Raw genomic sequence first — 14,635 nt, forward strand, 5'->3', positions numbered from 1 at the left:
CCCATGAATAGCTCTTGTTATTTCGACAACGAGTTTATGGGTTGGACAATGGTGGTGATACCGTCGACAACTTGAGTCGATTGAGCACTATCGTGTCTGGCCTTTTTTGATCTATCTCTGCCAGGTGGCCTCGGGCGGCTATCAATTGGTTGAAAGACTGAAGCATCCTTATCTACACTTAATCGAACCGAGTCATCGACATTAGTGAGGGTGTCAGCCTCGGTGGGGGTGTCGATTGGATTCCCCTCCGGTTCATATTGCCACTTCACAAAGTTTTGCATCTTGGCAAAACAATGGTGGTATGCAAAAGGACGGTTTTTCGGGTGAAGTGTTTGGTATCGTGCATTGGCAAAACTCACCTAGTAACATGAAAACAAATTAATAAATCATAAATAGTATACAAATTCATGAATTTTGTTTTGGCCAACAAATATATTTGAATTTAATTAACAAAAAAACTCACCACATCAATTTGGTTTTGCCCGCTAGTGTGTTCCTGTTCCACTGCCAAGATACATTTTTGATACTTCGTGGTGGCTTGCCCTATATTCTTGAAGTGAGCTTGGACCGCCCCAAGTTGTCTCCCATTAGCCATGACTTGAGAACAATTCTGAATAAATTCTTCGTACACTTTATGCAAAACTCCGTGTTCCTTTGATTGTCGCCGATTTCACAATCTTTGGAGTGTTGCATCCAAGCAACAACTAGAGCTACCTCTTCCTCATTGGACCAATTGAGACCCTTTGGATTCACCATGATTGAAAAAAATAAAAAAATAAAAAAATTCTACAACCAAAGTTAGTATGCAAAATATATATGAGAGTGACTGAAAATGATAGATAGATGTGTGAAAAAATGAAGTGTGAATGTTCAATTTATAGGAAAAATGATGAAATAGCCGTTGAGAATTTTTAATTATTTTTTCTGATTTTTCTGTAATTTTTTCATATTTCTATTTTTATTTTTTTTTGTATATTTTTTAATGTATGTATAACAGTAAAATAATGTAAACCGTTGGATCACCAACGAATAGATCAAAGGACGACGCAGATCGTGCCACGAGTCTGGGCCAGCGCATATTTTTTTTTAATTTTTATATTAATAATGGTCAGATTGCAAGAGCCGTTCGATCCCAACAGCTCTTGCATTTGAGCCGTTCCGTTCGTGACTGTGAGGTGTGCGTGAGGGCGCGTGGGGGACAGCGCTGACGCTGCACAGTGCAGCTGTCGGCTGCTTTATCTCACCCTCGACTTCTACTTTTTTACCCCTCCTCTTTTCAGTAATTCTTTCTCTTTGTGAACAAACCAAAAAGCTATAGAGGGGGCTGCCTTGTCAATTCATCTTTGATGGGGCCCACCGAAATGTTGCTCTCACTCTCAGTCGGATCTATTCTTCATCCTCAAATATTAATCTCACTCACTCTCACTCTCACATCTCCGGCCCACTAATCAACATTTGATATCTAATTCACTCTCACTCTCACTCTCACCCACTGTTCATGGCCTAAAGAATCATTAATTCATACTAAAAGTACCCTCAATTTTTTTAATAATCCCAAATTACCTATTAAGAAAATAATTTTTGTTAACAACACTCAAACTTTTTAGTAATTAAACTAGTTTTTATTTCGATTCATGATCATTAGTAAATACAAAGTGAATCAACTTTATTTTCATCTCATTCTAAATGGTTAGTAAACAACTTTAATGAGAATGACTCCTCCTCACTACAATTCCTTCTCTCACCCATTCATTCTCACTTCGATTCATTTTCTCTCTCATTCCATATTAGTAAACGTGACTTAATTTAAGTTGTCAAGAGCTTTTATGCAAGATTGGAGATGCAAACTCTATTATATCTATAGGGAATATTATTTTTTTTTGGGGCTTTCTCTAGGATTAGGTTATTTGGGTTTGGGCGTACATATTAGTATACTTCAATTTGTTACCCTCGGCAAACCTCACTTTTTTTTTTTTTACTTTTTTAAATTTCATCACATTTTCACACACTTTGGGTATGATACCCATCTAGTATTTTAAAGACAAGGAGTGGTGCATGCACTTAACATGTGTGTTTTATTTTTAAAAATGAAGCCTTTTTTTTTTTTAAAAAGAAAAATAAATAAGTGTTTTTTGGGCACATTAAATAATAGTTAAATTGCCAATTTCATCCCTATAGTTTGACTAAAAAATTAATTTTATCCTTATAGTTTCAGTTTCAATAATTATGTCCTTGTAGTTTCAATAGTTTGCAATTTAAGGACAAATTTCAATTTTTGTCAAATTTTGATTGTTCTGTCATAGAAACTGGAAAAAATTGAAATTTGTCCATAAATTGTAAATAACTGTATTGAAATTAAAATTATAGGGATGAATTTGACATTTTGATCAAATTAGATGAACAAAATTAATAATTTAGCCAATGATTAACAGGTGCTTTCTTATTCTTCCTTCTCTCCCATTCAAATATAAAAACAATCTTCCTTCCTCCCAAACAAGGTAGTTAGCAATAATTACCTCTCAGAAAATCAGAAATGGTGATGGAGATTATGATGGAAAGTGGATTTTATCCAGGTGGCCTCCTTGTCAAAGATGTAAAATTGCCTAAACAATTAATATATTACCTTATTTTTTGTTTTTGTTCAGAACTACCACTAGTATGTCTGGCGCTACGCCACTACCAAATAAACAAGGGGTTCCCTCCCAAGCACCCAAAAAAAAAGAGAAAAGAACTAATTTTTTATTTTTTATTATTTTTTATTTTTCGGGTTTTGCCATAATTTATGAATTATTATGGTATATATACAATTATTTTTCTGTCTCTGTGGGAAAGAACAAATTTATGCTCAAGTGGAAAGTGGGTGGAGACCCCTCCTCTCTCCTGAGTCAAAGCTTTTAGGACATATGTTGATGCAGTTACTGTGTTGAATTCAGCAAGACAACAAGAGAAGAAGAATAAAGTGGTGGCGGAGCAGTTGCTTCTTCTTCTGATCCCCTCCATAGGACACAATCACTTCTTCTGATAAGCTCTGAAGGTTTGTTTCTTTTCAATTAATGAAGTTTCCATTTGGGTCTTTCGTTTTATGGTAGCCTTGCAAATTTTAGTTGTGGGCTTGCTGTGTTTAGGTTTTTCTTCTTTTGTTACTTCATTTTTGCTCATTTGGCCAACAATACAGTTAGCACCCGCCGTCAGGGGCTTGCAGTCAGAAAAGGGTCAACCATCATATCTGGTTCCTGACTGTATCAAGTGGTAATATTGACAACCTGGGAAGAGTCCACCATGGCTGATGGCAGTCCTAGGACTGATATCTCCACAGATGTGGATACTGATGATAAGAATCAAAGGGTATTCTTTCTTTCACCACATCTCTCTCTCTCTCTCTCTCTCTCTCTCACTCAGTCACTCACTCTTTGTTGGGTGCTTTTTCACTCAATAATTTTAGGTAATACCAACTGTTGAGAATTACCTAAAATTATTCACTCACTCACTATTGTTTTATGAAACAAAAACATCCTTCATTTCTACTTAGTGGAACATTGTGTAGATGTTAACCAATATTTTCTTCCAATCTGACATTATGAGCACTCTGTATGTGCAGTTTGATGGAGGCCAATATGCCAATACTACTGCGGCTTCTGATTCCAGTGACAGATCAAAAGACCCAAAAGATCAGAAGGTAATGTACAGCAAATCAATTACGAAGATGTGATATATGAACTCATGCTAGTCTAGCAGGGCTGAGATGCTCATTTACTTGATTAAATTTTGCAGACTCTTCGCAGGCTTGCTCAAAATCGTGAGGCTGCAAGAAAAAGTCGGTTGAGGAAGAAAGTAAGGCCTTTCTCTTACTTTATTTTATATCATTTTCTTTATTAATTTGTTCAATTATGTTTCTGATGCAATTTTCCTTTCTTAATATCTATTTATTTTTTACTTTTGTTATTCCTAGGACAGTCAGTAAAGCTCAAAAAACAAGGGTCTGACCTTGAATGTGAATGGGATATTTAGGGATCGAATTCTGTTTCCCAGCCAATTTTTAAATATGATACTTATTTAGTGGATTTATATCCTTAGTTTGAGGAATAATAGGACTGACAGTGGGTTTGCATCATAGCATGAGTCAGCTCTAATCTGATAAGTTACCAGCCTGTTCATGGTCCTAGTATCTTAGTAAATTATCGGCTGTTGGTGAAAGAAAGGTTTGACCATTTGATGTGTTTGAAGCTCATGTGGTTTTCATTGGCATTCTTATAATTTTATCAAAAAGGTAAAGCTTCAATTTTGTTCATCATGAACACTTATTTGAGATTGTTGATTTTGACTTTCTCTTGTGACTGGTCACTCGTTCTTCATTTTCCACATGTACCTTTCTAGGTTTCAAGTCTAAGTCCCATATTGTTACATACAGCTTATAAAGCTTTCCTTCAGTCTACCCGTTCTTTTATTTGAGTAATTATAGAATAATGAAATGAACGTGGATTTAAGCTCTCGAAAATAGGCCCTGGTCCACTTTGGATATAACCTACAGTTGTGAGCTAAAACCAAGCTGAACTTTGCCTAGCCTAGCCTATTTAATCTGATATAGTTCTAGAGACTTTGATTCAGCATGGCATATCACCATACCGAAAAGCCTATCTAATCTGATATAGTCATGATTACTTAACGTTGTTGACCTTATCTAGGAACAGGTTGTCTGTTTAAAACTCAACTTCTAGTTTACACATACAGTTGCGGATTACATAATGTGTTTGTTCTTCTATAGCTCAGATTGATATGGGGAATCTGCAACATAGCAACCAGTTCTTGCTTTTCAGCAAATCGTGGTGAACTTCTGTGACCTAGCCTCTTAAAATTGCAATAACAACCTTTTCAAGTTATTCTCAACTTAATTATGAAGTGCCATTTTCAACTTAATTAATTAACTCCCTGAATAGACAAAATATAATATTTTGTGCAGCCCTGAGTTCAAGAATATGTTACTGATCTAGTTTTAATTGAAAACCAATTTAATACTACTTATTTGCAACATACTTGTTGAACTAGTTTGGCTCACTGGACTTGGATGTGCTTGTTGGCCCAGCCATTTAGATAGAGATTGTTGAAACTAAATATTCTGGAACTAGTAGTTGCCTTTTCTTTCTAAGTTTGTGTCATGCCTCATATGATATGGTTTTTCAGGAAGTTACTTCGATGATTATAAAGGCTAATCGCGATGGGGCTTTACATATGTAGCCTTCTATTTGTCAGGATTAGATATTGTAGGATAAGGATGTGGCTTTGCATCAGTGTGAAAAAGGATCAAGAGTAATGTATTTTAATGGGGCAGTTTTTTTTTTTTTTTTTTTTTTTTTTTTTTTTTTTTGCAAGAATTAGGATCTTTACTTCTCTAATTCTGTTGGAGAGTTATAATGAGCACATTGATTAACTTTTTTTCTTAGATATGCATATATATATATATAGTACAAATTGTATTTCCACATTACTTTTGAGAAAACTAATAGATTTTGGGAAATTTGCTGCACTAGATAATACATTCTGGCAAAATATTATTCATATTTTATGCAAGACCTTATTCCTACTTCCATGGGCTAGGATTTAGTTATTTCTCACTTTGAGAGTTTGAGGAGCGAAAGAAGGACATTGATGGTGAAGGGAAGAGTAATGTACTTGATGTGACCTTTCAAATGGGTTTTATTAGCTCAAAGCATATTACAGTTGACATAGTTTATAAGGCTTGGGAATTAATTATCGTTTCCCATTTGGGGGTGGTAGGGGTTCTAACTCTTTTTTCACCTTGATGTTTTTTGAGTCGGTTTCTTGCCTTGTAAATGCCAAGAAGTCCTTTTGTAAGTGGGGGGACTTTCCTTTGATACTTCCACAGGTGGAGTATTAAATGCCAAAATTACATTTATGCAATTTGATATATTTCAATTCTTAGTCGTTCTTAGGCTGGGATTCTTGCTTTGGCCTGGATATAATTAAGGCTAAGGCCTGCTAACCAATCATAGTGTTGTTTAATCTCTGCTGCTAGATGAGAAAGTATTTCCCCATAGCCATTCGAAGGAAGCCTAAAAATAGGCACGATAGGTAGTCAATGCATGATGAGTGCATGACTGGCGTTCTGTTAGTAATATTTTATTGTAAAAGAGAGGTGGAAGTTGAATTCGCTAGGTCTCCGATTATATATTTCTTTGTTTGTTTGTTTTGATGAAGTGGACTTCTTCTCCACTATGTTGTATTTTTATTTATTATAGCAATGAAAGTGCTATTTCTTCTTAAAAAAGGTATCCTCTCTTCTAAGAAGTGTGCTTTTCTTTTGTTAAAGAAAAAAACAGGAAAAGCATAGATCTACATATTTTTCTTTGGTTGTTGAGCCCTTATGCTATGTGCATCCATAGTTTTTATAAATTTTTATTTAGTTGAATTTGTGCTTGTTTTGCTGTAGGCATATGTTCAGCAGCTGGAGAGCAGTCGTTTGAAGCTGACTCAACTAGAGCAAGAGCTTCAACGAGCAAGACAGCAGGTCAAATCAATTAATTTCTTCACTGTTGTATTGAATGTATTTTACAGTTCCCCTAGTCTTCCTTGTAAATGAACACTTTGCTAGATGTGCATGGCTTGCATCTCTACTAAGATTTTATTTTTCTTTTATTCAGGGTATATTCATATCAAGCTCTGGAGACGCTGCCCATTCAATGAGTGGAAATGGTATTACTTCTTTCCTGAGGTTTGGATTTTGAAATTTTTAACTCGAAGTAAGACTAGCACCTGATAATTGTGGATAAGCTTGTCATTATTGTGATGTTTAGGGAATAACAAGTTAATGATTGCAACTATATCTTGTAACCGTGGTCAATCTCATATTGATTCAATGGAATATTCTTGGGTAGGAAAAAGGGTCTGGTGTTGGGGTGCTGTGATCGCAATTTTCTGGGTGGTTTGGTTAGAAAGAAATAGAAAGTTTTTTGGGGATGCTAGGGGTGAGGAGGTGGATCTGTTGTGGGATAGGGTTTGGTTTTGGTCTTCCCTTTGGGCTTCGATATCCTCTGAATTTAGAGATACCTCTTTCCAAGCTATATTTTATGATTGGAGTGCAGCTGTATTGTAGTCTTGGTGGTTTTTGTTTTCCTGATTGTTAGTGTTTTGGTTGCACTCTGTGTTGTTTTTCTGAGCAGTGGACATCTTGTCCTCTGTGTTGTACTTCTTTCTCATTAATAAAAGTTTGTTTTTCATAAAAAAATAATGTTGATTCAATGGTTCTTTTATTTTTGAGTGGTTAAAATCAGTGTTTTTTGTGTTCTCTTGCTTCTTTTCTCCTACATTTATTCTCTCTCTCTCTCTCTCTCTCTCTCTCTCTCACGTCAGTGCTCACAAGCACAACCAGAAGATTTTTAATAGCTATTGCTAGCGTGTATACATGATGCTTGGTTAAGCAATTGGCAGTAATACTTGATGTGATAGTATTGGGTTAATGGTGGTTATGGTGCTGGTTGCATTGCATCAGTGCAATGTTAGTTGAGTGTATTGTTTTGTAATTGGAGCTGGTGCAGTTTGCTGATGGTGATAATTATCTGTGCTAGTAGTTTCTATAGTGACAGGGTGGTTCTGGACATTGTGATGTATGGTTCTTGATTTATTACCTAATAAGTTCTGTGGATTCTGATAGCAATTAGATTTCTCTTCCTAATTTATGGTATATTTTTCTGTGTAGAAGGTATCAGGGAAAGGACCAAAATAATAAATTATAGCATCTTATATTTTTTTTTATTTTTTTTTTTAAATACATGAGAAACATGAAGCATGTGGGAAGGGTAGAATTCCAATATATGAATTTTACCCATAGAGAATTTTTGGCTGTCTAATGTTGTGATCATTGCAATGTAGAAATTTGGTCTTTTCAAATGCCTTTTAACTAGAAGATGGAATCACTTCAATTTCATATAAAAGTATTAAAGGTGGTGTAATTTCCATGAAATGCATCTTTTCTGTTTCAAATATACAGATAATTAGATATTTGTCCATAAAATATATATTTTTTTATGATTAATCCTGGTCTTTTTATTTTTGTTGATTTATGTCCATGGACTTTTTGACCAAGTTTATTTCCTTATTTTTCTTGGTGAGTCAGCCAGATTGTTGAGATGTTTGATTCCTTATTTTCTTATGCCTATTTTGCCCCTTGAGGTCAATAATGGAAACAAATTGAAAATCCCTGATTTTGTGCATCTTTTCCTCCTAACTTGGAATTTTGAATGTTTGTATTGCCTCTATGATGCACCCAACCCTAAAATTTGTCAATGAACATATAACACAAACGCCCAACTATGAATCCAATATACCCAAGATACATGTACTCTACCTACTATATCGATGGAACTGCATTACAATAGGTAAATAGTAAAACTATTAGTCAAAATAGGAAAAAAATTAACTTCCATTACAACAAGCAATTATACAACGAACCACACGATGGAAGTAATGACAAATTTCAACTATCTATTGTCAAGGAATACACTCACACTATCAAATACGCACAATCTCCAAACAACGTAAATAATTATGGGTTGGGTTGCCACACAAATTTGTATGACTGAAAAAACCACCAAACCCCTAGAAAGGCTAGAACCAAAGAACAAGTGTTATTTTAGTCAAGCACGGTAAACCTAGGCCCTTTTTGGTTTGCAGAATGGGTTCTTTGGTAATATAATTACCATCCTCATTCTTAGGGATATGAATGAAAGATTTTCCTTCCAGTTTTTGAAAATGTTGGAAAATAACCAGGAAATACCTTTTATTTCCATTCCAACATTTGGTTTGTACAGGAGTGAATTAAAATTTGTTCAATTTTTCAATAATACCCTTATATGTAAAATTATCCATACTTGTATTGGTACTTATAATTTATGATGGGGTAATTCAGTCATTAAAAATGTACTAAATGCATTCCCAAGGAGGCCCAAGGGTTTGAAATTCCTCTCTTCATGGGTGTGATATACCCATGTGACAGGTATCACATTCCCAAGAATGTGCTTACCAAACATGAGAACGAAATCTCATACACATTCCCAAGCCTCTAATTCGCAAACCAAACCAGGCCCCTAATGTTTAGGTAGAAACATAGGCAGAGTGGCTTTCATATATTTATTTGCCTTCTATATAGGTATAAAATATAAATATACCTACATCATAGGTAAAGAACAGAATTTCTAGCAAAAAATAATTCAAGATAATTTGCACTAATTTAAGGGGTAGAATTGGTCTGTACATTCGTGCATTCCATGAAAAGAGCATTTCTAGGAAAACCAAGAGGAGAAACCAATTGAATCAGCTTAAGATAAATCCCACAGACCATTGAACAAGAAAGGAGGACAGTGGCTAATCTTGCAAAAGAACCAAACAACATTGAATACCAAATTCCTAAAATCAAATCTCAATCCAACAAGTACACAAAAAACATTTGGAAGGTGTAGGTTAGTGGACGTCTTGTTCACTGCATTATAGGTTGTATTGTTCTTTTTTCCTTTAATGAAAGTTTGTTTCTAATAAAAAAAAAAAAAAGTACACAAAAAACATAGAAATGCAAAATGTCTTACCTGAACTTGTGCTTCTCTGATGTAGAAAAAGAACTGGTCTCTCTTACCAAAGAAATAAAGAATTGGTCTCTATATTCTTGCTATAAATTCTATAATTTGCACTAAGTGTTGAATTGATCTGTTATTTGCACTGAATGAAGGTTTTACAAATTTGTTAACACATTATACCTACATCATAAGTTGAGAGCAGAACAAACTACATGGAAACACCAAAACCAAATCAGCTAGGTAAATACCTAGGCAATGACACATTTCATAAAAGGAAAACCATTCTGGCATTCAAACTTGTTGTAAGGGACACCACGAATGTCATTCCAAACTTTGGGTTTAGAGGGAATTTGCATGTAGCTGAGGTGATGGAGTTATTGTCTCTGGAACTCTATTAGACACTGCTTGGTTACTCTATTCCAGGGTTGATACAAGAAGATGGCAATGGAATCCTCGGGAAGCTTCTTCTGTAATTTTTACTGTAGGTTTTTTTAGCAAAAATGAAAGTAAGCTGGGTAATTTCTAGGAACTTTTTTTTTCCTCCTTTGTGAGAAGCATAAAATGTCTGGTAAGGGAAATAAGACCATAGTAATGTGGGGTGGTATGGTTTTGGCCGTGCTCTGGGTGATTTGGTGAGAGAAATAAAAGAGGGGTTTGTGAAGACTTTTCTGGCAATGGGGCTGAGGAGTTATGGGATAAAGTTCGGTTTTGGTCCTTACTTTTGACATCTGTTTCTACAGAATTTAGGAGGTTTATCTTTTACAGACATTTGGTTAGATTGGCAAGCAGCTGTGTGTTAGGTCTTTTCTGCTTTAGCAGACATTTTGTAATTTTGCTTCATTTGTGCTTCTTTGTAGTGGTCTGCTTGTCCACTTTCTCTTTATATTTATTGTTTCAGCTTATTGTCTCATTTTCCGAAGAACAACCTGGTCACTATAATCCAAACTTAAACCCCCCCTCCCTCAACTATGTTAGTTATTACCTACTCAAGAGGTAACAAAATCAAACTATACAAACCATAACTCACAGAAAAGCCCATCCCAACTAAGACATAGCCACTAAATTTTCAACCAGAAACAGCAAGAAATCATGCCTTTCCCATAGGTATGCTATCATACATGAACCCCTCTTTTATCAATACACCCCTAATCACACTTTTTCATTTGGTATATTGAATGCCAACACACCTATGAACACTTTCCATATCATAAACCCCCGAAGATTGAATTTAAAACATATCAAATGTCAACAAAAGCATGGACCACACCACAATTTAATAAAAAGAACACAACTTCAGATAGATACTATTTCACAATTACCACTTGGATGGCAGCCAACTGTGGAAAAGTTTTAGCATTATCTTCCTTTTCAATTTGGTCCTCTTCTCTTACTTTAGGTTCAGTGGATGAGGTAGGTTATCTTGTTCACTGTATCTCTTTGCAGGGGCTATGGCATTTGATGTAGAATATGGACGGTGGCTGGAAGAGCAAAATCGACAAATTAATGAACTGAGATCAGCAGTAAATTCTCATGCAAGTGATGCAGAGCTTCGTATTATTGTAGATGGAATCTTGGCGCACTATGACGAGATTTTTAGGCTGAAGGGCACAGCAGCTAAAGCTGATGTATTCCATTTGCTGTCTGGCATGTGGAAAACACCTGCTGAGAGGTGTTTCTTGTGGCTTGGTGGTTTTCGTTCATCTGAGCTCCTGAAGGTGAGGCCTTTTATCATTTCTTGATGGCTTCCAGGACATAGGCGTGGTTCCGGAATGCAGTCAAATGTAAAGATTCCTGTAAATACTCTCCCATAGTTCAGTTTATGCATGTTGAACTTATAATGAGGAATAGAAAATCAATAAAGAGAACAAGAATTAGCTGAAATGTTCAAGAAATACAGTAAAAGGAAAAAAATTACGATGCCAATCGCTATAAAATTTATGAAACTATATGTAGTTCAAGAATCTTGTTTGTAGGCGAATCCAAGACCTAGGATGCTGGTTAAGGACATTCTGCATATGCCCAAATAGGGTTTCAAATTTTTTTTCTTGAATATCTATCTCTCACTCATATTATATTGGAAAAACTCCTCCTTGTGTCTCTTTAGTTTCATCTTTCCCCTGAATGTATTGTTGGACTCTTTCATTTTAGGATATATCGTGGGATACTATTGAAGGGATTCTCCTTCACTCTTTCGCACTCCCAAGAAAAGAATCTCTCTCTCTCTCTCTCTCTCTCTCTCTCTCTCTCTCTCTCTCTCTCTCTCTCTCTCTCCCCCAGCGATCATACCCACAATCTTATTACTGATTTCAAAAATTATTCAAAAGCAGTGCTATTAGTGGGCTTTGAAATTGTCTTAGTTACCCTCTTTTGTATAACTTTATAACATTGCCCTTAGACTGTGATGCTGCTTTGTGCATCGAAACTACCCTAGGCATCATATTTTTACCAAAGCTTTGCAGAGTACAGATCATTATTTTAGTGAACCATTTGATTCTAAGTCTTTAAAAGGTTTGGGCATAAAGATTCATTCCTTGTAATATAGCTGCTGTGCTTTGCCAGCTCTTGTGTCATCTTCCGTATTCAGTTTTACCCCTGTTGAGATCAGATATTCAAATCAGCTCTTAAATCTCTCATATAATCTCTCATATATGCACTAGGCTACCCCTCGGGCCCACAAATTGGCAATCATGTTTGGTATCCCTAACTCTTCATTATTTTGGAGGGTTAATATTTATGTTTATACATGTTCATGAATACCTACGTGCTTGCATTTTTATTTCTAGGAGTTCCAATTCATGTTCTCTGTAATAAATCATGATTGTTTATGCGTCTTGAATAATTTCGTTGTCTTAATCCTCTTTATAAAATTAAAATTGAATCATTATGTGTGCAGCTTCTTGTTAATCAGTTAGAGCCTCTGACAGAGCAGCAGTTGATGGGGCTTAACAACTTGCAGCAATCGTCCCAACAGGCGGAAGATGCATTATCTCAAGGGATGGAGGCATTGCAACAATCTCTAGCTGAGACTTTGTCCAGTGGAAATCTTGGCTCCTCAGGTTCCTCTGGGAATGTGGCCAACTACATGGGTCAAATGGCCATGGCGATGGGAAAGCTCGGGACCCTTGAAGGGTTTATCCGCCAGGTAATTCCTTATAATCCTTCATTTCTTTTTTTTTTTTCTTTTTTTTTTTCATTTTTGTATTCAGTACTACATCATAAAATACACATATTAACCGTGGAAGCGAAGACTGTTAAATTTTCATAAATACATCAAAGAATAAGATGGGACAAAAATCAATACCCTCATCCCCACCTCTTCTTTTTCTAAAATGTGAAAATGTTAGATAGAACTGCTTGATGTTTAGTTGGACTTCTGAAATATGTTATTATTTAAAATGCTATGGCTGGTCATATTACTTATGGACTTTTTTTTTTGTTACATGAATTCTTAGTCTTTTCTACAAGTGTACTTAAACTAAACTATTTTGGGTTTTATTGCATGAATAATCTTTGTTATAGGATAGTTTTAGATTAGCCATCAACCTGTTCTGTCATTGTTTTGGATTGTGTGAAAAGGTTTAGACAGTGTGCACAAATTTGTTTTTACCCCTCATTTTTTTGGACAATGTCCTGAGGCCATCCCAAAAAATAAAAAAATGAAAGAAAAACAAATCTTAAACTAATTATTTTCATGTATGTTTCTTTTTTTGCATCTGGTGCTTTTACTCTCTCGTCTTTATAACTTTTGAAAGTGCCTTATTGTTTCATGGGCTAATAACATCAGGCTGACAATTTGCGGCAACAAACACTGCAACAAATGCATCGCATATTGACAACCCGCCAGTCAGCTCGTGCACTCTTGGCTATACATGATTATTTCTCACGCCTACGTGCTCTTAGTTCTCTCTGGCTTGCCCGTCCTAGAGAGTAAAAAACGCTTTCGGAGTTGCTCCCAAGCTGATTGGTAAAATTGTGGCCTGCAGAACATCTGAATAGCAATTGACTTTCTCTAGTACAGCACTGGTATTACTTGGTCACCGTTACAAATTTTCTTTTATAGATTTTTATGATGCTGTTATAGCTGCAGAAATTGTATCTTTAGTGCTAATCCTGTAATTTTTGTTTTTTTTCTCATTCTAGTCAATGACCCAGTAATGCTATTAGCGACGATGTTCATGTATTTTGTTTTGTTAATAATAGTATCATTATTGATGTAATTGTAACTGAATTTCGAAATGAATTTTGGTTCATGGGATGCGTGACGCTCGAAAGTGTTTGATACTCAGGTTCTTTGCTCCACGAGAAAGTCTAATATTTATTCAAAAAGCACGAGATATTACTTATTGCCATGTTAAGGAGCAGGAAATGGGAAAAAAAAGAAGAAAAAAAAGAAGAAGAGCTTCCTAAGGGCTAGTTTGGTTACATTTTCTTCGTTTGTTTTTGCTTGCTACTTTAATTCAAAATAGAAAGGAAATAACAAACGAGGGTTTACTTGAGTGGTTAGGTTCATGGTTTGCTCTTGGCTTGTTCGATTATGTAAAGGTAGTGTTTGTACCATGGATTTCAAGAGGTCACTTGAGCCCAAAAGAGCTAATAGGCCAAGTCTAAGACCCAATTTCGTAAGAGTGCTGCTATTTGCACACCCTAAATTTCTCTTTGCACACCCTTTCTTGAAAAAAAAAAAAAAAAACTCAAGGGAAAAGACCATTTGGCCCTTCCCTCACCCACACACCCCCATCCATTTTTCTTTTTGCACACCCTCCCTAAACAGAAAAAAAAAACACACACACCCAAAACTCACACACCCCATCCCCATCTCCCCCGTGCCCACCACCATGCACCAGCCCCGACCACCCCAGCCCTCCAGCCACCGCGCGCAGCGCTCTCTCTCTCTCTCTCTCTCTCTCTCTCCTTCCCTCTCTCCTCTCACCCAGCAGACAGCCAAACAACTTAAAAAAAAAAAAAAAAATGCAGCGGGTTCGGCGGACCAGTGCCGAACCCGGTGGTTTCGTTCGACAGGTACCCGCCGAATAGAATAGGATTGTTCGGTGGGT

At 36.0% G+C, this 14,635-nt stretch overlaps 1 protein-coding gene across 1 annotated transcript; it reads left to right on the forward strand.

Annotated features, from left to right (window-relative positions):
* The first annotated feature begins 2,842 nt into the window (after positions 1-2,842).
* On the forward strand, positions 2,843-13,836 carry LOC147291775 (transcription factor TGA2.2-like). The gene is made up of 9 exons (XM_086234766.1): positions 2,843-3,034; positions 3,176-3,345; positions 3,599-3,676; positions 3,772-3,831; positions 6,446-6,523; positions 6,657-6,708; positions 11,025-11,296; positions 12,475-12,723; positions 13,366-13,836. The coding sequence occupies exons 2-9, from the start codon at positions 3,280-3,282 to the stop codon at positions 13,510-13,512; spliced, it is 1,002 nt and encodes a 333-aa protein (XP_086090892.1). The 5' UTR covers positions 2,843-3,034; positions 3,176-3,279; the 3' UTR covers positions 13,513-13,836.
* Positions 13,837-14,635: the final 799 nt, after the last annotated feature.

The sequence above is a fragment of the Dryas octopetala genome, chromosome 3 (genome assembly GCF_963921425.1).
Source record: "Dryas octopetala chromosome 3, drDryOcto1.1, whole genome shotgun sequence".
In the NCBI taxonomy this organism is placed as follows: domain Eukaryota; kingdom Viridiplantae; phylum Streptophyta; class Magnoliopsida; order Rosales; family Rosaceae; genus Dryas; species Dryas octopetala.

Excerpts from the sequence above, each read along its gene's own strand:
- LOC147291775 (XM_086234766.1), top strand. The coding sequence starts at position 3,280 with ATGGCTGATGGCAGTCCTAGGACTGATATCTCCACAGATGTGGATACT. Across the intron at positions 6,709-11,024 it reads CCATTCAATGAGTGGAAATG|GGGCTATGGCATTTGATGTA; the intron begins GTATTACTTCTT and ends ATCTCTTTGCAG. Across the intron at positions 12,724-13,365 it reads TTGAAGGGTTTATCCGCCAG|GCTGACAATTTGCGGCAACA; the intron begins GTAATTCCTTAT and ends TAATAACATCAG.